At 42.5% G+C, this 22,882-nt stretch overlaps 1 protein-coding gene across 1 annotated transcript in view; it reads left to right on the top strand.

Annotated features, from left to right (window-relative positions):
- LYPLAL1 (lysophospholipase like 1) overlaps positions 1–22,122 on the top strand; it is a 41,599-nt gene extending 19,477 nt beyond the window's left edge. The window contains exons 3-5 of the mRNA XM_065401336.1: positions 4,187–4,356; positions 19,953–20,068; positions 20,658–22,122. Of these exons, the coding sequence (XP_065257408.1) occupies positions 4,187–4,356; positions 19,953–20,068; positions 20,658–20,897 (526 nt within the window). The 3' untranslated portion in view covers positions 20,898–22,122. The remainder of the gene's footprint in view (positions 1–4,186; positions 4,357–19,952; positions 20,069–20,657) is intronic.
- Positions 22,123–22,882: the final 760 nt, after the last annotated feature.

Below are 22,882 nucleotides of genomic sequence, written 5' to 3'. Positions count from 1 at the left end.
CCCTAATAATTTCCGTTGCCCGCCGCTGAACTCTCTCCAATTTGTCCACATCCTTTCTGTAGTGGGGGGCCCCTAAAAACTGGATGCAATACTCCAGATGTGGCCTCACCAGTGCTGAATAGATGGGAATAATCACGTCCTTTGATCTGCTGCCAATGCTCCTACTAATGCAGCCCAATATGCTGTTAGCCTTCTTGGCAACAAGGGCACACTGTTGACTCCTATCCAGCTTCTCGTCTACTGTAATCCCCAGGTCCTTTTCTGCAGAACTGCCGCTTATCCAGTCGGTCCCCAGTCTGTAGCAGTGCTTGGGATTCTTCCTTCCTAAGCGCAGGACTCTGCACTTGTCCTTGTTGAACCTCATCAGATTTCTTTTGGCACAATCCTCTAATTTGTCTAGGTCCCTCTGGACCCTATCCCTACCCTCCAGCATATCTACCTTTCCCCCCAGTTTAGTGTCATCCGCAAACTTGCTGAGGGTGCAATCCATCCCATCATCCAGATCATTAATGAAGATGGTATACAAAACCGGCCCCAGGACTGACCCCTGGGGCACTCCGCTTAGGCAAAAGCCTGCTCCGCCCCGCCCAGAAGGCCAGAGCTTCCCTTATAGACTGTTCATTGCTGTCTGCTCCAGCTAGGAGGCTGTGGGCTAGAGATTGCTTGTACTCCACCCTGCCTAGAAGACCAGAGCCCTAGACTCTTGTTTGGTGTCAGCCTTAGCCGGGAGACTCTGAGTTAAAGACTGCTTACTGCCCTGCCGAAGGGGGCTAGAGCTCCAGACAGTTAATGGTTGTTTGTCCCTGCTAGGAGACTACAAGCTGCTTGGCCCTGCCTGCTGCTGCCTGCCGCAGTGAGGCGGAGTGGTCTCCCTCCGCGCTTGAGAGCAAGGGACCACTACACTGACAAATTAAAGCATTTGCCAAATAAGGGAGACCAAAGGGGGTGAGGACATATTTCCAACTTTGAATGGTTTGTTATGCCAACGAACAGTATAGGGGAAAGTCAAATAAAAGGAGCTGTGTTGGGTGGTTTTGTTTGTTTATTTTGTGTTTTTAAGTATCTGTTAGTTTCTCTTGCAAAGCTGGATACCACTAAATTTGTTGTGGATATTTCAGCAATATCCACGCATACTTTTTCCATGTAAATGCCGGGGCAATCCTGCTACTGTAGGACAAAGCTCTTTTTTTAAACTTTTAAATGTTTTTTTTTTTCTAACAACCTATTGTAATTACTTGTATGTATTAATCCATTGGTTCTAGGAGTTGAAGTCTCTTGGCATTTGCTCCACTGTCAATAGCAGTGCTTACCATGAGCACTGATGCCAAGGTTTTTGAGAAAGGGCCTATAACCAGTATTTGGATAATATCTATCCCTAATTGTTTTATAATGCTACTCCTCATAGTATCTGAGTGCCTTCCATGTAAAATCAATAGCAATGGTGAAGTCCCTAGTGGAAGAAGCAAAGAATAAAATTTCTTGAACAGATTTCAGTGGAGCTTCTTCTGTGTATTGAATACTGTCTTCTGACCTTCCTTTAGTTTAATAAACAATCACTATTTATCCTTTGGAATCCAAACTAAGGCCTGATAAGTGATGTGTTTAATAGCACTTCCCCTTTCCCCTCCAGCCTCCTGAACACCGCGAAACAGCTGATTGCAGCGAGCGAGAGGCATGGGGAGGGAGAAGGGAGAGGCTGATTAGTGGGGCCTGCTGGGGGGCAGGAGGCACTGGAGGGGAGGGGGAAGTGCTGATAGGCGGGCTGCCGGTGGATGCTCAGCACCCACCATATTTTTCCCGTGGCTGCTCCAGCCCCGGGGCACTCACTGAGTCAGCGCCTATGGTGTCTAGCAGAGTTATGAATTTAAGCTCTTAGGCTTGTCTTTTGAAAGTGTTGTGCAGATTTCCTTTGAGGATCAGGACTGAGAGGTCAGGTATGGAGTGATCACTTTGTGATGGGGTGCTTTGTCTTTTATCATTTTCCTGTGGGAGTTCATTCAAGAATGTAGTCTCTTCTCTTATAGAATCATAGAAATATAAGGGCTGGAAGGGACCTTGAGAAGTCATCTAGTCCAGCCCCCTGCACTGAGGAAGGACCAAGTAAACCTAGACCATCCGTGACAGGTGTTTGTCTAACCTGTTCTTTAAAACCTTCACGGGCAAGGATTCCACAACCTCCATTGGAAGTCTGTTTCAGTGCTTAGCTATCCTTATAATCAAAGTTTTTCCTAATATCTAACCTAAATCTCCCTGGCTGCAAATTGAGCCCATTACTTGTCCTACCTTAAGTGGAAGTGGACAACAATTGATCACAATCCTCTTTAGAACAGCCCTTAACATATTTGAAGACTGTTATCAGCCTCACTCCCCCGCCCCGCCCCAGTCTTCTTTTCTCTAGACCAGCAGTTCTCAAACTGTAGGTCGGGACCCCAAAGTGGTTCACAACCCCATTTTAATGGGGTTGCCAGAGCCAGCGTTATACTTGCTGGGACCCAGGGTTGAAGCTGAAGCTCAAGCTCCACCTCCACCCGACGACAGTGTCAAAAGCTCTACTAAAATAAAGATAAATCGTGTCTACTGCTTCCCCCCATGCACTATGCCAGTAACCTTGTCAAAGAAAGAAAGTAGGTTGGTTTGGCATGATTTGTTCTTGACAAATCGATGTTGGCTATTACTTATCACCCTGTTATCCTCTAAGTGCCTATACTTAGACTGTAAGCTGTTTGAGTCAGGGACTGTCTTTTTGTTCTGTGTTTATATAGTGGCTAGCACAATGGGGTCCTGGTCCATAACTGGGGTTCTGGGGTGCCATAGTAATACAAATATATAAAATACTGCCTATTATATGTTCTGAGATGCAGCGGTCTCGTTGGTTTAGAAATAGACCCTTCTACTGCACACATGTGCAAACCCCATGGTATAAATAAGGGCAGAATTTGCTGCTTCATTAAGCATTTTTGGGATTGTTAGTGGTATTTTGTTTAAACCTTAGTAGTGAGAAAATCCAGATAGAAGACTGAAGGCTTCATTTTCATTTTCAGTGGGTTCCCAGCCAGACAAATTTATCAAAGGCTGTCTGTTTGTAGGCAACTATTGTAATCTGATCTGAGCTTTTCTGAGTTTAAGTTTAGAGTGAAAAATGTGCCCCTTGATTAAACATAGCAATTAAGGATTTTGGGGATCTTGGTTTTGACCCCCTTGACATGAAACACTGACCTCAGTGCAGTAGGTTTGGTATTGAATTGTTACCATTGTAAGACAATTAGATCATCTTTCTGGGGATTTTAGGGGCCAATTCTTCATCATCATCATCATAAAAAAAAGTGTCTCCTTTGAATTGTAACTTCCTTGATTATTTGAGTTTTGGACAGTGTATGTAAGGTATTTGTGATACTAATCTGACACTAACTACAGTATTGCAAAGAATGGTATAATTACATCTCTAATTTCAATCTGCACGCTGGCAAGGTAAGCAAAGTTGTGTTTTTCAACCTTATTTATAAAGTTATCTGGATTATTAAGATAAACTATCTCTCACCACTCACTCATTCTCTCTCTCCTACACACACTCACACAGACTGAAATTTCCATAGGTGCCTAGAAGATTAATAAAAAAACAAAAAACCCTCCCATCACTTTCAATAGGAATTGTGCCTCTGAATCCCCACGGTGGTTTTGAAAAAATCTCAGCCTTATTCCTGATATAAAATCAGACCCCCCCCACCCCACCCCCAAGACACACACATAGTATGTGACCTGAGGATCTTGCAACCCATAGAAAATAGGTCAGCATGTATTGACTCCCTACTCCCATTTATTTCAACAGGAAGTATGCTCAGGAATAGGAGTCACACCTGCAGATCTGCTGGCAAGGTTGTGCTCTAAAAGACTTAGTATATGAAACTAGGCAGCCATGACCTTGTGCTGATTGAAACTTGCATTTGTATTTTAAACAGTTTTCTAAATGTCCTCACCCTTTAAGGATAGTCCTTGATGAACAAAGAGACTTTGTATAACTAATAGTAAATAACGTTTAAATTAGACACATTTAGAATTGAGAGACAATTAATTGATTCCTTCTCTTCTTTTTCAGTCAGTCACCAAATTCTCTGTTATTTACCATGGTTATACTGAATGCCTTTGTTCTCATATATTTTTAATCAACCTTTCTTTTCTTTTCCTCCAGACCGTATACACCTATGAGAGGGGCCCTCTCCACTGTGTGGTTTGACAGATGGAAGATCTCTAATGAGTGTCCAGAACACATTGAAACCATTGACTCAATGTGTCAGGTGCTTACAAACGTGATTGATGATGAGGTTAAAAATGGCATCAGCAAGAATAGGATAATTTTAGGTAAGAGTTTTTTTATGTTTATACCTTATAAGAGAGCTGGCCCACCGGCCCACATCCTTCGGCCCACCTATTTGCCGCTCCAGGCCAATGGGGGCAGCGGGAAGCGGCGTGGGCCGAGGGATGTGGGAGCCGCGATCGGCCGATCCTGTGGACGCGGCAGGTAAACAAACCGGCCTGGCCAACCAAGGGCTTTCCCTGAACAAGCAGCGGACTGACTTTGAGAACCACTGATCTAGACAACACAAATGGTTGCACATTGTATCTTCTCTACTGCTGTGGTTGCTTCGGAAGAGTTTAGTTATGAAAAAACAAAAGTCCTGTGAAATGTTCGGTAATGGTCGAACTTGGTAACAAATGCATTTACTCATCATATTTAGCACTTATCTAGCTCATTACATCTTCAGAACATTGTACAAATATCTACTAATCTTCAAGCACTCTCAAGGGATATGCTGTATCAGGCCTATTTTACGGTTGAGGAAATTGAAGCAGAGAGGTTGAGGCCACAGGAGTAGCATAAGTCAGAGATGGAATTGGAACTCAGGAGTGCCTGACTCCTTGTTCTATTCTTACATGACTAAATATTTCAGATTGGAATAAACTTTTAATGTGGGAACTTCTGACGTCCTGGGCAACTGACTCTTGCCATTGAGCTCCTAAGCAGTGGAGCCAGGACCATTCAGTCTGCATATTTTCTTGGCCCAGCCCTGTGTTGTTCTTTGAAGGTCACTGTTTATTTTTCCTTGGTGGCTCATTGCCCTGGCAGTAGAATGCATTATTTTGAATGGCTGTCAGCACAGTCTCTTTGATCTGGCTTTCTTGTGTTATACCTGCAGGCCTCGAGACAGCTGAAGAAGAGCAGGTGTGTTTTTTTCTGGGAGTGGGGTGGAGATGTTCCACATACAGACTCATTCTGCTGCTAGATTTTCCCTTTGACCTCGGGAAAATAAAAGTAGTGAGATTGCAGGGTCTGAGACACACTTTAAATCTGGGAAATCATCTAAGGGAGTAATTGAGGTTAGTTGTCTCCATCCCTTAGTCTCTTTTGAAAGTTCCAGCCTCTGTCTTTAAATTCTCTATCTTTAAATTGATGAAAATTGTCTTTTCTCCCACCTTTTGTCTGTCTTGTCTATGTAGATTGCAAGGTTTTTGAGAGACGTTCTCTTGCTATGTGCATGTACTGTGCCTAGCACAATAGGACCCTGATCTCAGTTGGGCTTCTAGACACTACGATGACAAAGAAAGACTGAGTCAGTAATCCAGCATCAGACCAAATAAGTGCAAATGTGTACATAGGGGTGATGAGAATGTGGGTGTGGAAAAACTGGTGCACAAGATCTTATTCACATGGCCATGTAGGTACCTTCCCCACTGCTAAATCAAAGTGGTAGGGCTGTATACTCCCTCTGCACAGATGTGAAGAATTCCCCAGGTGATAAAGGGTGATGGGAGAAGAAGGAAGTGGGAAGTCACATCAGACCCGGTCAGTCATCTCTTTGTAAATGCCATGAACATTCTACCTGGATGCGGGAGAGCATTTTAAGAGGGGATCTGGTGGTGAACAGGCAGCTGATTCGTGGATATGCCATGTGGGGAGGTAGAGTGCTGTTTGACAAGGAAGTCAAAGAGAACAAGCTTATAGTGGAGGAAGCCATTGTTACTCAGGAGACTTTCTCCAGAGGTGTTCAGTGGTGCAGATGCTGAGAAATTGAATGGTGGTGGTGGTGAGCCATGTGGCAAATTAGTAGGACATTTTTCTGTGGAAAGAAGGAGTGGAGGGATTAGACAACTGAGTCAATGAAGAAGAGAGTGAGACTTGGCAGATAAGCTGTCGATGGCAATGGGCTGAAAGCAGCACAGGCTGGATGGATGGACAAGTGGGTGCTGAAGGAGATGAGGTGATAGTCAAGGTGTGGGAACACTGATGTTGAAGGAACAGAGGAGCAGTGTTTTCTGAAGACAAAGTTGAGGGAGTAGACATTTTAGTGAGTGGGATTTAATTCAGTGGTGAAGGTCAAAGGAGGATGAGGGGTCAGATGGCATGCCATTGTGGAAGTTGTAGGTTGAGAATGAGGGTCGGAGATTATGAGGGGAGGGAGAGCCAGGTGTAAAAATTAGGGCACAAAGTGGGTGGTAGCTGACTGCTGCGTAGAGTGGGACAGGAGAACAGTCTGAAAGAAAGGAGGATAAACGAGACAGGAACTCCAGGAATGGAAAGGGAGAACCTAACATTTTCATCATGGTCCTCTGGAGGGTAACTGTCCTTCCTACTCTGAGTCAAGTTTTACACAGGGTTGGGGTTTGTTGATACAATAGGAGCATTAGTTCCGAAAAGAATTGTGGTCTAAACCCTTCATCTCAATAACACAGTTAATTCTGATGACACCTAATGATGACAGCTTAATGATCAACACTGTTAACCATTTCGCTACATCATTTTAAAGGAAGCATCCAGCTGCTCCTGGCTTGAAGGTGGGACCTGAGTAGTATACAGCCACTCCTCCCTCTTCACCTCAATCTAATTCCTAAACATCAGAAGAACCGCTTCCTTAATATTAATCACATCCTTGTTTTCAAATATACAGTCTAAGTTTAACAGTTTTAAATACATATGACTTTTGATACTTGATGTAAAGTGTGTTGCAAGTTCTGTGGGAGTTCCATGCACCAATTAAAGGCCGTATACAGCCCATACTACTTATACCTTAAGAAAAAGTTTTCAGAAGTTGGTCTCAAGTCATCACAGCGAGTCTTACAAAGGTAGCAAGATTTCCAACTTAAAGAGCACCATCAAGGAATTTTTTCATAAGTTTAAAAAAAAGCGAGGATTTATTCGATTGTTGTGTAGTAATAACCCAATCCAGAACTCGAAAATGAAAGCCGTTTTCTTGCCAAATGCCCCCCTCCACCTTCAGTTGTGTGCATACATTGATTTCTTATTGTTGGGTCTTGCTGTTACTGGTTAAAAATAACCTTAGAAGTAGAATTATATGGATATTAAAGATACAAAGGAATGTTAAAACTGGTCAAATTTGACTATTGTTATGTTATAAATTTCTGTGTTTAATTCCAAATTAGACAGATCCTAAAATATGCAAATCACGATGAAATTTTAGAACACTTGAGAATAATTTTTATTCTGTTCATATCTAGGTTTTTATACTACACCCACCGCTAGTATAAGCACCCTGGTTCTGTGTGAATTTCAAAAAGATCCTTGGATTTAAAAATGAGGTGTCAATTAATGTTGAAGCCTGCTCTAAAGTTCAGTTATGATGTTTGGATACCTAAGCAAAAGCTGACTTCCCCCCCCCCCTTTGATTTACTACTACTTTCCTAGTTTTACAGGTCACTTTTTGTATAATGAAATGCTGATCCAAGCACGTTGGTCTTTGCCACCTGTAGTCACTTGTATAAGCAGCCAGTGAAAATAAACTTTCAATAACAGTCCTGTAGACTTGATCATGTGCCAGAAAACACATGCATGATTCCTGACCCCTTGTACTATAACAATAACATGAGAGACACAACCACTTTTTTGTTTATTGCTAGACTTCTTACATAGCTACTGGACCATGGTGGAAGTAACATGAAAGGGCTGCATCTCTTGTAAATATTGGCATAGTCATCCCTCTCAGTATGTGTGAAAATGGGATGGGGGAAGAAATATCTTGGCACTAGACATCCCAGAGAAAGAAGGCATTGTAAGTACTGAGAGATGAAAAATCAACAATAAATCATTAAAACATGCTGGGCAAACATCTTCACCTACAGCCATGGCTTTTTATGTCTCCAGCCTCCAAGTTCTCCCATCTTGCATCTTTTGTAATATTGGAAGATGAAGTATGTTGTCTTTCATGTAAGGACGCTTACTACAGAGCTCTCCAGAGGTAAATTTAGAGTTGTGTGCTGTTGCCCATTCCTGTAGTATCTGAATGCAAAGAAGATGAAGTAGAATTTTGTGTGCATGTGTGTGCGCATATAGCATCTAGTATGTGGCTGTGTGGGTTATCTAAATCAGTGGTCTCCAAAGGGGGTTGCGCGGCAGGAGGAGCGCCTTTTTTTTTTTTTTTTTTTTTTTGCTTTGGTGCGGCAGGGGGTGCGTGCTCAAAAATTTTTTACTGATAGGGGTGCGCAATCAAAAAAGTTTGGAGACCACTGATCTAAATTATACCTAAGAAATGAGTGACTCAAACCAGTACTATCAGTCCTCCTTCCCCATACTCAATTTGCTATAATGTAAATGCTTTTTTGTCAAGTTTGGTAAGTACTGATTTAAATGATCCTTTCACTTACATTTTGGGGTGAAGGTTTTTGTGGCTAATAATGTCTGCCACAAGATCATATACTTCAATTTCTTTGCCTTTGCTGATTGTTTTATTTTACAGCACCCGAAACTCTGCTCGTTGTTTTACAGTACAGACAGAAAGACATAGGTTTTGAAAGATTTGCATTCTAAGTTTAGGGTTGCCAACTTTCTACTCGCACAAAACCAAACTCCCTTGCCCTGTCCATGCCTAACCCCCACTCACTCCATCTCCCCCTCCCTCTGTCGCTCGCTCTCCCCACCCTCACTCACGCATTCATTTTCACCGGGCTGGCTCAGGGGGCTGGGGTGCGGGAGGGGATGAGGGCTCCGACCTGGGGATACGGCCAGGGATGAGGGGTTTGGAGTGCAGGAGGGGACTACGGGCTGAGGCAGGGGGTTGGGGTGTGGGAAGGGGTATGGGCTCTGGGCTGGGGGGTGTGGGTTCCTGGGTGGGGCCAGAAATGAGGGGTTCAGGGTGCAGGAGGGGGCTCTGGGCTGGGGTAGGGGGTTGGGGTGCTGGCTCTGATGTGGGGCTCCAGGGGGGGGCCAGAAATGAGTTCAGAGTGCGGGAAGGGGCTCCAGGCTGAGGCAGTGGGTTGGGATGTGAGAGGGGGTGAGGGCTCCGGCTGGGGGTGCGGCCAGGGATGAGGGGTTTGGAGTGCAGGAGGGGGCTCCGGGCTGGGGGGGTGGAGTCGAGGGGTTTGGAGTATGGGATGGGGCTCCGGGCTGAGGCAAGGGGTTGGGGTGTGGGAAGGGGTATGGGCTCTGAGCTGGGGGTGTGGGTTCCTGGGTGGGGCCAGAAATGAGGGGTTCAGGGTGCGGGAGGGGGCTCCAGGCTGGGGCAGGGGGTTGGGATGCAGGCTCTGATGTGGGGCCGGGGATGAGGGATTTGGGGTGGAGGAGGGCGCTCTGGGCTGGGGCTGAGGGCTTCGGAGTGCGGGAGTGGGCTCTGGGCTGGGGCAGAGGGTTTGGGCATGGGGTGTGTGTGAGTGCTCTGGCTGGGGGTGCAGACTTGGGGGTGGGGCTGGGGATGATGGCGTTGGGGTGCAGGAGGGCGCTCCAGGCTGGAACTGAGGGGTTCAGCGAGCGGGAGGGGGAGGCTGGGACAGAGGGTTGAGGCCAGGGAGGGGGTCAGGGGTGCAGGCTCTGGGCGGCGCTTACCTCAAGCAGCTCCCGGAAGCAACGGCATGTCCCCCCTCTGGCTCCTATGCGGAGGCGTAGCCAGGCAGCTCTGTGCACTGCCCCATCCACAAGCGCCGCCCCTGCAGTTCCCATTGGCTGCGGTTCCCTGCGCAGCGCCGCCAACCAGACAGTCAATGGTCCGGTCAGTGGTGCTGACCAGAGCCGCCAGGATCGAAAACTGGACACTTGGTCACCCTTTCTAAGTTAGATATGCATGGTACAGGGATCAGGCTTAGCAAACAGTAGGGAAGGGTTGGAGTAAGGAAGGTCAAGGGTTGCAGCAATAAAATCAGCAGTTACTCAGTTCAGCCATGTTCATGTCTTTATAGCGCAACTAATTTTTTAAAATATGTATTTATTATTGATCACATATAATGGGCATCATAGACTATCCTTGACAGGTGTTTGTCCAAATTATTCTTTAAAACTTTTAATTATGGGGATTCCGCTACTTCCCTTGGAAGTCTATTCCAGAGCTTAATTACTCTTATAGTTAGACAGTTTTTTTTCTAGTATCTAACCTAAATCTCCCTTGCTACAGATTAAGTCCATTACTTGTTGTCCTGTTTTCAGTGGACATGGGAAACAAGTGATGACAGTCCTTAATGTATTTGAAGACTGAGACCAGATTCCCCCTCAGTATTTTTTTCTCAGGATTAAACATGCCCAGTTTTTTGTTTTTTTTTAACGTTTTCCCATAGGTCAGGTTTTCTAAACCTCTGATAATTTTTGTTGCTCTCCTCTGGACTCTCTGCAGTTTGTCCATGTCTTTCCTGAAGTGCGGTGCCTGCAGTTGGACATGGTTCTCCAACTGAGGCCTCACCAGTGCTGAGTAGAGCAGAATAATTACTTCCCATGTCTTTCATACAACACTCCAGTTAATACATCCCAGGATGATATTAGACTTTTTCATGACTCATCACATTGTTGATTCATATTCAAATTTGTGATCCACTGTGACCCTCAGATCCTTTTCACCAGTTATTTCCCATTTTGTAGTTGTGCATTTGATTTTTTCCCCCTCCCTAAATGTAGTACTTTGCACTTACCATTATGGAATTTCATCATGTTGAATTCGGACCAATTCTCAAATTTGTCAGTGTTGCTTTGAGCAAGTAGAATATGGATTTCGTAATACTTGGGCACCACCAACCAGATGGTGATAAGCAATCCTGAATCTGTTCTAGCATTTGGATCACCAGCTTGCCATGTACCTATCAGTGTCCCATTGTTGGAGCATTTCCATAAACTCATGCAATCATTGATGCTAGGATTGGAAAAAACCTTCTGGGTCATTTTGTAGTTGGCATGCAACATTATTCTGTATACTAATGTTTTATTATTTGTGCTGGCTTAAAAAAAACTGGGGAGGGTGTGAAATTACACACGTCAATTTTTTTTATATATTTTCAATTTTCACAATATTTCAACCAGCTCTTACTATCGTTTGTTTTAACTGTATTTTAGTGCCAACTGGGTGCTCAGGTTCGTAGAGATCCCAATCCTGCTGGAAAGGCATAACGAGTGGGGTTCCACAGGGGTCTGTTTTGGGACCGGCTCTGTTCAATATCTTCATTAACGACTTAGATATTGGCATAGAAAGTACGCTTATTAAGTTTGCGGATGATACCAAACTGGGAGGGATTGCAACTGCTTTGGAGGACAGGGTCATAATTCAAAATGATCTGGACAAATTGGAGAAATGGTCTGAGTTAAACAGGATGAAGTTTAACAAAGACAAATGCAAAGTGCTCCACTTAGGAAGAAAAAATCAGTTTCACACATACAGAATGGGAAGAGACTGTCTAGGAAGGAGTACGGCAGAAAGGGATCTAGGGGTTCTAGTGGACCACAAGCTAAATATGAGTCAACAGTGTGATGCTGTTGCAAAAAAAGCAAACATGATTCTGGGATGTATTAACAGGTGTGTTGTGAGCAAGACACGAGAAGTCATTCTTCCGCTCTACTCTGCTCTGGTTAGGCCTCAGCTGGAGTATTGTGTCCAGTTCTGGGCACCGCATTTCAAGAAAGATGTGGAGAAATTGGCAAGGGTCCAGAGAAGAGCAACAAGAATGATTAAAGGTCTTGAGAACATGACCTATGAAGGAAGGCTGAAAGAATTGGGTTTGTTTAGTTTGGAAAAGAGAAGACTGAGAGGGGACATGATAGCAGTTTTCAGGTATCTAAAAGGGTGTCATAAGGAGGAGGGAGAAAACTTGTTCACCTTAGCCTCTAAGGATAGAACAAGAAGCAATGGGCTTAAACTGCAGCAAGGGAGGTCTAGGTTGGACATTAGGAAAAAGTTCCTAACTGTTAGGGTGGTTAAACACTGGAATAAATTGCCTAGGGAGGTTGTGGAATCTCCATCTCTGGAGATATTTAAGGGTAGGTTAGATAAATGTCTATCAGGGATGGTCTAGACAGTATTTGGTCCTGCCATGAGGGCAGGGGACTGGACTCGATGACCTCTCGAGGTCCCTTCCAGTCCTAGAATCTATGAATCTATGAGATTTACATGAAGATAGTCTCTGCTGAGTGTAAATCCTGATCTTTCAAATGTAGCCCAGTTGGAACTATTCATGCTCATAAGTATCTTTGAGATTAGGGCCAAAATGAGAGACACAATATGGTACAGACATACTAGATGACAGTTCAAGGTTATGTTAGTTACCTTTGGTGGATCATCTCTGAAAGGCAACCCAGAATAAGAGGTACCATTTTTCAGGAGGGATCTGAAAAAAGCAAAGGTGGTTTGGTGCTTACGAGGAGGGAGACAACCTCACAAGTGATGAAGCTGCATGGAAGAAGGTACAAGATGTGAATGAGATACAGATTTTAAAAGGTGGGGTTGTGAGGGAGGCTTGGAGACTCATAGGGCGCAAAGTTGGTGCAGGGGGCTGGAAAGGTGGAAATGAATGGAGGTTTTAAGCTAATCTGTTAAGTAAGGCCGCAAAAACCTCCCTTGGCAATATTGTTCCACTGTTTAAAATTCCTGTTAGCAGAAGAATTTCTTCTTTTATAGTTTCAGGCCATTGCCATGTGCTAGGCCAGGTCTACACTAGAATCTTTTGCTGATATAACAATGTGCGATGTGGGCAGGTGGTGGTGGTGGGATTATTTTTAACAACACTTTTATACCAGTAAAAGTTCAAGTGTAAATGCAGTTATACTGGGGGGGGGGAAGTTCTTTTTCCAGTATAGCTTATTTCGTCTGGGGAGCTGGTGTAAGCTATACCAGCAAAAGCACATTTAATTAACTGTTACAAGACTGACCCTCAATCCTCCCAGCTGATCAGTGAGAGCAGATCCCTACACCCATGCACAGCCCCATTGAAGTAAATGGTTGCAGAGGTCCGTCTGTGTGGACTGGTCACCAGCAGTAAGAGATTAATCTTGTTATGTTTGACAGATATCTTCCCAGTACCACATCTATGGTCTCATCTTCATAAAGGCATACAGAAATAGGGGTTAAACCATAGTTGTAATAAGATGATCAGATAAAAAACGAATGGACATTTTCTTGCTAGTCTTTACTTTTCTGCCAATGAACTTTAAAAATTGTAGTCATGAAAATGTGTTTTTCATATCAAGTGAAAATGTGGCAAAATTTCTTTGAGTTCCAACATGAAACAATACATACAGCAAAAAAGTATCACTTTTACAATAAAAATGTAGAACTTGTACCACTTAGTTGTTCGCTGAAAATATGTCATGTTGCTTGAGTGTTTTGTCAGGAGAGAAACCTGGACAACAAATGTATTCATGCTCCCAATTTGTAAAAAGAGAAAGTGTCTGGCTACTAAAAGGAAGCTGCCTTTATTCTTGTAAAGGCATTAAGAAATTACTGAACAGTAAACAGAGGACAGAACTACGGTGGATTCTAAACTGTACATTTCAGTATTGCTAGGGGATAGGTGTGTGAGTTATGTAGCAGTGCTTTACAGATAAACAAGGAGACAAAGTCCTTGCCCTGAAGAACTGACAAAAGACAGTTATGTTCATGAAGTTCTTCGTATGGAATAGATAAAGAAAATTTGCTATCCCGTTAACATTCATCCACTGTTGTAATATTCAGTCGTGTGCCCTATTAGTTCTGGGGCACAGTAACTGTTCGTATGTACAATAATAGGCTATCGTTATGTTGTCTTGTCAAGGCATTTTCTCTCCTGCCGCACCCACTCTTGCAGTTCAGCTAGTGGCCATATGCTCATTATATGCTTTTGTACTTAGTGCTTACTTGATATTTGCTGCTCAGCTCAAGGCAAACCATAACAGGTTGGGGGAAGTGTCTAGGTGGGATACTGTAGTGTGTTTATGCTTATGGAAATATTGATTTGATAGAAGGAAGTAACGAGCACATGAGTCTCTTTGCAGGTCACTTGTTCAGATATTTTGTTGCATTCACCAACGGGGAAAGAGAAGTTACCCAAATCGTCCCTAGAGAGGGAAGAAAGATGGGCAGAAAATAACAAAATGAGAGTCAGTTTGGAAAAATACAAGCTAATACTTCTGAGTAATAATGATCCTAAACTCAGATATTCAGTGGAAAGGATAAATCCGGGAATCAGTAATGCTGAAAGAGTGGACAGAAAATTAGACCTGAATATACTCTCGGCAGTAAAATGGGCAAGAAGGTAATTGTCTCTCCTCATACCATGCTGGTGGACTACATATGGAATATTATGTTCATTTCTGGCCACTTCATTGTCAGAGAGATATTGATAAACTTGAAGAAATTCAGGGAAGAGCAGGAAAAATTATCGAAGAAGGGCCCGACTAATGAGGAAAGATTCTAAAAGGCTGAATATGTATCATTTGGCTAGTGATGATTAAGGGCCTGGTTCTCCTCTCACTTAGATCAAAGGGAGTTACACCAGTGTGATTATGACTCAGGGAAGCAATTCGTGATTTACACCAGTAAGAGAGAGAAGAATCTAGGCTTTAGCGCTACAGAGCACTGAAACATCAAGGAGGAAGGGCGGAATTATTTACGGTGCTAAATTTGGAGTAACTTGGTGAAATAAAGGGAATGTTTAAGTTGAATATTAGGGAACGCTTGATGATTACCTGTTCTGTTCATTCCCTCTGAAGCCCTTGGCATTGGCCACTGTTGGAAGACAGGATACTGTAGGTCTAGATGGGCCATTGGTCTGACCCAGTATGGGTCTATTGGTCTGTAGAATAGTTTCCAGGCAAGTGGCTTTGAACACATTAAAGCTAGATGGAAAAACCTAACTGGCCACCCGGTCCATTCTACTGTAAATCTAAGATTATTTTCTACAATAAGTTTTAGTACATTTTCCAGTCTCTGATTTCAGAAAACCATTAGTGAGACAGAAGCCCTAGAGCCCATTATGGGGTGCAGTCTTCATGACTGATTAAAAAGATATTCTTCCACTTTCTAAGACACAAAGAACTGAACATTTTGAAGTCAGGGATAGGAAATCAAACACAATGTAACAAGGGAAATCAGAAGATAAATTGTTAACAGGCTGGCTGGTATACAGAGCACTTGTAAGAGAGACCTTAGATAAGGCATCCTTCATTCTGGGTCATGAAATTAAGCATTCATTTACAGATTTGAGACCCAAACCATTGTTTGATGAGTGAATAGTGGGTTGTGAGTAATGCAAAGAAATGAGTATAACTGAAGTATTATAGTAAGCAAACTGGTCAATTCCTGGGTTTAAGCATAGTGGTTGAAGCAACAGATTTTGCTTCACATATGGTTCTGGTTCTCATCTCACAGGTGTCGATTTGGAGTAGCCTCACTGAAATTTAAAGGTTTAAGGGGAGTTGAGTCTGAAGATCTTATATTTAGACAGAAGATCTCATTATGAAAAATCCTAAAGCCCTTTTATAAACTGTATATGGAAGAATTTATTTACTTGCCACTGAAACATGGCAGCAGTTGTTGGGATTTAATCTTCCTTGAGAGGGAATAAAATATTTATGGGAAGCACAGTCTCTGCCTGCTCCTCCCATGTTATGTCACCATGCACTTGAATGATTGAGTTACTCTATACTGCACCTGAGGTTCTAGAGAACAGCCTGCTTTAAATCTCTTGCTTTTAACTTGGGTATCACACATGCAGAGCTCAACCTTGATTCAGGTTCTTTATTTGTAAAGTGAGGATGTGAAGGGTTCTGATTTCAGCTGAAAGCTCACAAGTAGCTATTTCAAGGACAAGCAGTTTCCTCCACATGGGCAGTGTGTCCTAAAAGTTCACTTTATCCATATCCTTCTCTGTTAATAGTGGTTGACTTCCAGAGAGGACACATATGGGTGGCAGACCTATTACAAAAGCAGACTTCAGCCCCATCAGAGCAGGTTTTGGTGTATTATCTCAGGTGCTCGTTTTGGAGAAGCCTTGTTGAATTGGGGCCTAATAGGTGTTTGCCTAATTTTAAGCATGTGCATCATAGGGATGTAAATGGCATTTTTAAAAAGTAAATGTTTAAACTATTAAAATTGTATTGGTTAAACGTTTAACCGTTAGGCTCCACTGCCGGCCCCGCGCGCCCGGGGTCCCAGCTGCTGGCCCCACGCAGAGCCGTGGGCATGGGGGGCCGGCAGTAGAGTCCCGCAGCAGAGTTTAAATGTTAATCGGAATACCTTACCAATAAGACTCATGCTTATCGGTTAACCGATTAACATTTTACATCCCTAGTGAGTCACCCCTTTGATGTCAATAGGATTACTTGTATGCTTAAAGTTAGGGCACACAGTTAAGTACTTTGCTGAATCAGGGCCACAGGAGAGTATATTGCTTTTTGATCACTGTTCTTGACATGCAGCAGAATCCATGATAAAGCCAACATTTACTAACTGTTACAAAGCACTAACCACAGATCTCTCAAATTGTAATTATAAGGGAAAATCTGTGATACTTGCAGATGTTTTTATGGGGAACCTATTGGCAAATTCTAATATTTTAATGGCACTCCGTGTACTCCTTGGGAGTGGAGTGGTCTGCACGTCTAAAATTAAAACATCTGAACTTGCATCATTGATCTTGATAGATACTCGCAACAGAATCTGGTTAGTAATGTTGTAAGTCTTGCATGTTCCATGCTATCTTTCCTTATACTAAGGCTAGGTCTACACTACAGCGGGGGTCCGACCTAAGATACGCAACTTCAGCTACGTGAATACCGTAGCTGAAGTTGCGTATTTTAGGTCGGCTTACCTAGCGGTGAGGACGCGGGAAAGTCGACCGCTGCCGCGCTGCCGCCGACTCCGCTGCCGCCTCCTGCCGAGGTGGATTTCCGGAGTCGACGGCAGAGCGATCAGGGATCGATTTTACCGCGTCTTCACTAGACGCGGTAAGCCGATCCCCGATAAACCGATTGCTACCCGCCGGATCGGCGGGTAGTGAAGACAAAGCCTGAGATAATTGGTACTTAAACTTGCATGTAGTTATCGTCTATGTTTGCTTGTATCTTGTAAGTTGTGTCAGTTATGAGATCTTATTTTCTGTAACAACTGTGTATATTTTATTTTTTGTTTCATTTTAATATTTCAAGTCTTTTAAAAAATAACTCCTTGAGTGAACATGTGTTTTATGTATTATGTCAAACTTAGACGTACATTGAAATATTATCCTTTTGGAATCATAATATTTTGCCTTCATGTATAAATACTCGTTGAAATCACTGTCTGCAAAGCATTTACTATATAGTATTTACCCAGACGCTACTGTGGTATTGAGTGATAAAGTGCAGATTTTCCCATGGAAAACTGAATTCAAAGAACTAGCCCTTTGTATTAAATTTTCTCATAGTAGTACGAGCCACATGAAAGCACCATTACCTAATATTCTTCTACACAGAAGGTGATTGCATTGTCAAAGACTGCTGGTGAGTAATTGCAGATAGTCTTGCCAGAGTGTGACTAACCGGGTGCAAAATTTTAGATTAAATCATTTACAAACTAGTAATGGCTTTTCAATGCACACATTTGTCTAGATTCTAAAACATAAAAATGTGCTTACATTTACATATGGACAATGTGTATCTGTGTGTATAGTGTGTGCATTTATATGTATATATGTATGGATATAAACACATAAAATAACCTTTTGGAGTGTAATACACTATATTTTTGTGAGTTTGGAAGATGGCATGCCTGAGTGGCATGAGGAAGTGGGTGAGAAGCAATTGGATCTCACTAGAGAGAACAAAGCACACTTCAGCCAAGACAGATTGCTGTTTTACAGAAGTGAGTTTTGGGTAGTTGTAACATTTTATCTAGATGTTCAGAGTGTGTGTGTGTCTCTCTCCCTCCCTGTATTCATGAACCTGCATTAATAGTTGAGGTTTTTTCTGTGGTGGTCTTTTGAGTTCTCTGTTTTGCCTTTGAACTTTAGCCTTTTGTGTGATAAACAGATGCGGGAGATGCTGTGCCCAAAAGGAAATTTCCTGCTGGAGAAGACCAAGGAGAATTTGCACAGGTTCTCTCCTGGGGGTTTCAGCAGGGGTGGTACAAGGTGCAGTTTTAAGTTGCGTTCTGGTCTCCTCCACCCCTGCCCGCGCCTATCTGTGCATCCCCTGGCATGTTGGCTGTTTCCTTTCCCCCTGCTAGGGCCTCACACTTTTGATGTAGCACTGGTCCCCTGTAGTCATCATTGCTGCTCTTACCCTCAGACAGATTTTTCTGCCCTGTGCCTTGGGATACACTGTCATAACACGTGGTCAAGTCAAGCCCACAGTACCTAAATTATACAGTGCAGAGTGAGGTTGATGCTCAGTGCAGTGTCTTTACAGAAATTCCACACTAGCAGCATTGTGTAAATGCTGTTCAGGGCAGAAGTAGAGTGGAGCTGGGTCAACCCAGTGGATGGACTATGACATCAACCTGCCATTCTGCCTTTAAAAGCCCCAGTCAAAATCATACTGCATTTCATTTGTATTTCTTTTTCCTCTAATCTATATTCAGCAGCTTTTGTGTTTAAAAAGTTCAGAACTCAGAACTTCACATCTATTTTTAGCACCAGTCAAACTACTTGGTGAAACCCAAATGCACCACCAAATAAGCGAACTGTGTAAAAGTACTGTTCTAATTAAGCACAAGTCATAACCATTCTCTGTCAGCTTATGTCTGTGCACTGAGAGAGATTTCAACAGGACAGTCATTCCAGCTAAGTGCTTCTCTTCTAATGTCCTCTATTAGCTGGATACAATAATAAAATACCATCTACATTGTGTACATGGAAAGTAATGTGATGGTCATAGAGTCCATTTCCTAACAGGCAAGTATCTGTCATCTTTAAAAAAAAAAAAGAAAAAATGCTGGTGGCAGCCTAGTTATTGTTCTCAAAAGGTAGACAAGGGTTGAATGAGTAGAGAGAGTAATCAATTCTCTTACCCTTCAAAGTGATCCATTAGAATAGGGGTAGGGCACATTGTAGGGAAGTGTTTCAGCTTGTCCAGCTGCACCGCCCATGCCATATCTCTTCTGTGAAAAAAGAGAGGATCTCAGTCTGCCTCGCATGGTGGTCCAGTGGTGTGAATAATTGATTATGTACAGTGATGGCAGGAGCGCCGCCAGCTTTTTTGCCGCCCTAGGCGGCGGAAGGTCCCGCCCCCGAAATACCGCCTCCGACAGAGGCAGCGGAAGGTCCCGCCCCCGAAATACCGCCGATGACCTGGGCGGCCGAAGATCCGGCCGCCGCGGTCGCCGCCCCCCAAATGTTAGCGCCCTAGGCGACCGTCTAGGTCGCCTAATGGGTTGCGCCGGCCCTGAGTGATGGTGATATGCTGTCATCTTTCATCAGTGCTAGACTGACAAAGTATGAAAAGTCACCTGAAGAACTGGAGTTGACAGCCCTACCCACAGCATGAAATTCTGCTTTGCATTGTCTATAAAACACACACCTACAATGTCCAAACAGCTGGTGGAGACCATTAAATGAGAGGATTATGAAATAGAACCATTCTGGTTCATTAATTTTTCCTCCTCTTTTTAGCTCTACAGCTTTCTAACTGAATCTTAGTTTGTTTTTTTTTATATATATATTTTTCTAAAATCTAAAATATTCTGAAAATAATCAAGTCAGATGTTAGATTAGCAAGACATAACTAAATCCCAGTGTCTTTGTTTTAGGAGGTTTTTCCATGGGAGGTGGCATGGCAATGCATTTAGCGTACAGGTATCATCAAGATGTGGCTGGAGTCTTTGCTCTTTCTAGCTTTCTCAATAAGACATCTGCTGTTTACCAGGTGAGTAAATGCCAGTCTTTTTTACAAATACCTTTTGGAGCGCATACAAATTCCACCTAAAAAGATAAACTGATAATTAGGCAAAAACAATTGAAGCACAGCATTTCCTGGGGAGTGGAATTGATTAACTCCAGGTGGTCATTAACCCCAGGGAATGTCCTGCACTGAGAACATGGGTAAGCAAAATATCAGGGACTAAAGGCTTGAAAACTACTTTTATCTTTACACATTGTTTATTTGCTTACTTTTGCAGTCTCACTGCTATTACACTGTGCAAAGTATGCCAAGTGTGCAATGGCACATTAGGCAATTAGATTAGTTACATGGCATCTTTAATTATTGTACCTATTCTTTGAGAATGTCTAGCAGATTATAAAGGTCACGGGCTCCATTCAGCGGTATTCAGGTCAACGTGAATCCTTCTATTCAGGTTACATGGAGCAGGATCAAACACTGCATGTAGATTTTTGCAGTTGTAAGTGGGACTTGTTTAGCATATTGGAATTCCGTATATAAACTTTTCATATATCTGTTCAACATTTGCATCTTCTAAAATCCATATTTGAACTCTTTTTCTTCCCCCATCTAGGCTTTACAGAAAAATGAAAGTGTCCTTCCTGAATTATTTCAGTGTCATGGAACAGCTGATGAGTTAGTTCTGCACTCGTGGGGTGAAGAGACCAACAAGATGTTAAAATCATTGGGAGTAGCAACATCTTTTCATAGTTTTCCAAATCTTAAACATGAGTTACACAAAACTGAACTGGAAAAATTGAGCTCCTGGATTGTAAAGAAATTGCCTGTAGAGACAGCAATGTCAAATGAATAAATGAAATTAACTTAACATTTCAAAATAACATGTTTATGTATGGCAAGGGCTTGCCTACAATAACAGTTAATGTACAGCAGGCTAGTGTGAGGTAAATCTACAACCCAGCTTGCCACGCACTAAGTGTCTGTGTGGATCCTGCTGCCTTACTAGTTCCCTAGTATACTTTTCCCTAGTGTCTACCCTGCTTTGAAACAGGAGTAGATCAAAGTGCACAGTGAATGGTTAGTACATGGCAGCATGGTCCACATGGACAGTTAGTGCATGGAAAACTAGTGTGTGTGTCTATTGCACGCTAGCCTGCATCACGCTAACTGTTCATATACACAAGCCCTAAGAGTGTGCATCATCTATTTCGTAAATATAAATCCAGCTTCGTATAGACACTGATGTTATATACAACTTTCTTACAACCTAGCCCGGATGATGATAAACTGCTGATACTTACTATGTTTTTACTGTCCAGTATGCAAAACATGGAAGCTACAACATTCTGTGGAAGATACGGAGAGTATTAAAACCATTTATAAATGGTCCAAACTATTTTCAAAACTTTAATATATATTGTTCCATGATTTTCCAGATCATCCTGTTTTTGTTCCAAGATGGAAAAATCTGTAATAGATTTTTTTTTTTTAAGTATAAAAATAACTTTACAGTCTACAAACGTAGCAGTGTGTAATATAAGGCAAGTTACACTTGAGGAAAAAATTATGGTGCCATTCCTGCAAAGACTTAAGCGTGTGCTTAACTTTATGCACTGAGTAGTCCCATTGGCTTCAAAAAGACTTACAGTATGTAAAGTTAAACACACACGTACAGGGTTGTACTGCACTTCACAGAAATCACTGAGGTTTGTGTTAAAATGAGAAGTCTTTAGCTTCAGCACTGATGCTTGTTATGTACTATCATTGTGGTGATATTTAGAAATCTAGTTTTGGAATAGCTGTTAAAGCCGGATTTGGGGGGTTTTTTTGGTTTTGTTTTTTTTAGGCATAGGGAATAATGGACAGAAAGATGCCATAATGGTTCTTAAATATACCCTGTTTTTGGAGGGAAAAAAAATTCTTTGGGAAGAGCGTCTGTAGAGACTTATATTTGTGTCAACTATTTTGGAGCCTGCAGGATCACGTTTTAAACTAAAAGATGAGGACACTTGAGTCCTCAGTGTGCATTTAAAAGAGCTGTAAATAACAATGATTGTGATATAAAGAAACCTCGTGTCCCCATTATTTATATTCAACCCTGTGTCAGTGTTTGATAAATCTATTCTTATTTCATTTTTTCCTTTGTATTTTCCACTTTGCCCCAATTCCCCCTCCCCAAATTCAATAACTTTATTGGCATGACAAGGTATTTGTGTTGCCAAAGTCAATACATCCAAGTCTCTTGCTTAATCTCCTCCTTCCCCCTTTGTTGAAGAGCAGATTTAGGACACTGTTGTTTGCTCTGTCACAGTAATCACTGCCAGTATTGGCTATGACTTCAGGGGGGTCAGCCAACTCCATGGGGCTGAGAGGTTTCTTTCTACCCTTGTGTGTTTAGCCCTAAGCCAGATTTTACCTATCTTGAAGAGTAAGTGAAGGAAAAAGAGTGTCAGTATTAAAGTACAAGGCATGTAATTGGCAGTAGCAAGTAACAACTTCCTGCTGCTAAAAATATTTTGCGTTATTTCATTTCATTGGCATTAGCAAGTCAGCAGTCTGTTCTGAAAAACAGGACTTTAAATGGCACACAAACTTTACTATTTGAAATAGTAACTGAAAAGCTTTTTTCTTTGCTGCCCTACGTTTCCTAATTATTGCAGATTAAGTTGAAACAGGTGTGCGCTGAAGCAGCTGAGCTAACATTGCCTTAGCAGAGCCATAATTACAACCTGTGACAAGTAGTCTCTTAAAAGTGTAATGACGATGCATCAGTTTGGTTTTTGTACCATTTTCTGCTCTTACTACAGTTGCTGTCATGGGAATTTTTAAAGCACTAAC

The sequence above is a fragment of the Emys orbicularis genome, chromosome 3 (assembly GCF_028017835.1).
Source record: "Emys orbicularis isolate rEmyOrb1 chromosome 3, rEmyOrb1.hap1, whole genome shotgun sequence".
NCBI lineage: Eukaryota > Metazoa > Chordata > Testudines > Emydidae > Emys > Emys orbicularis.
Note: the sequence above shows the minus strand (reverse complement) of the source record. Positions and strands in the feature narration are given on the sequence as shown.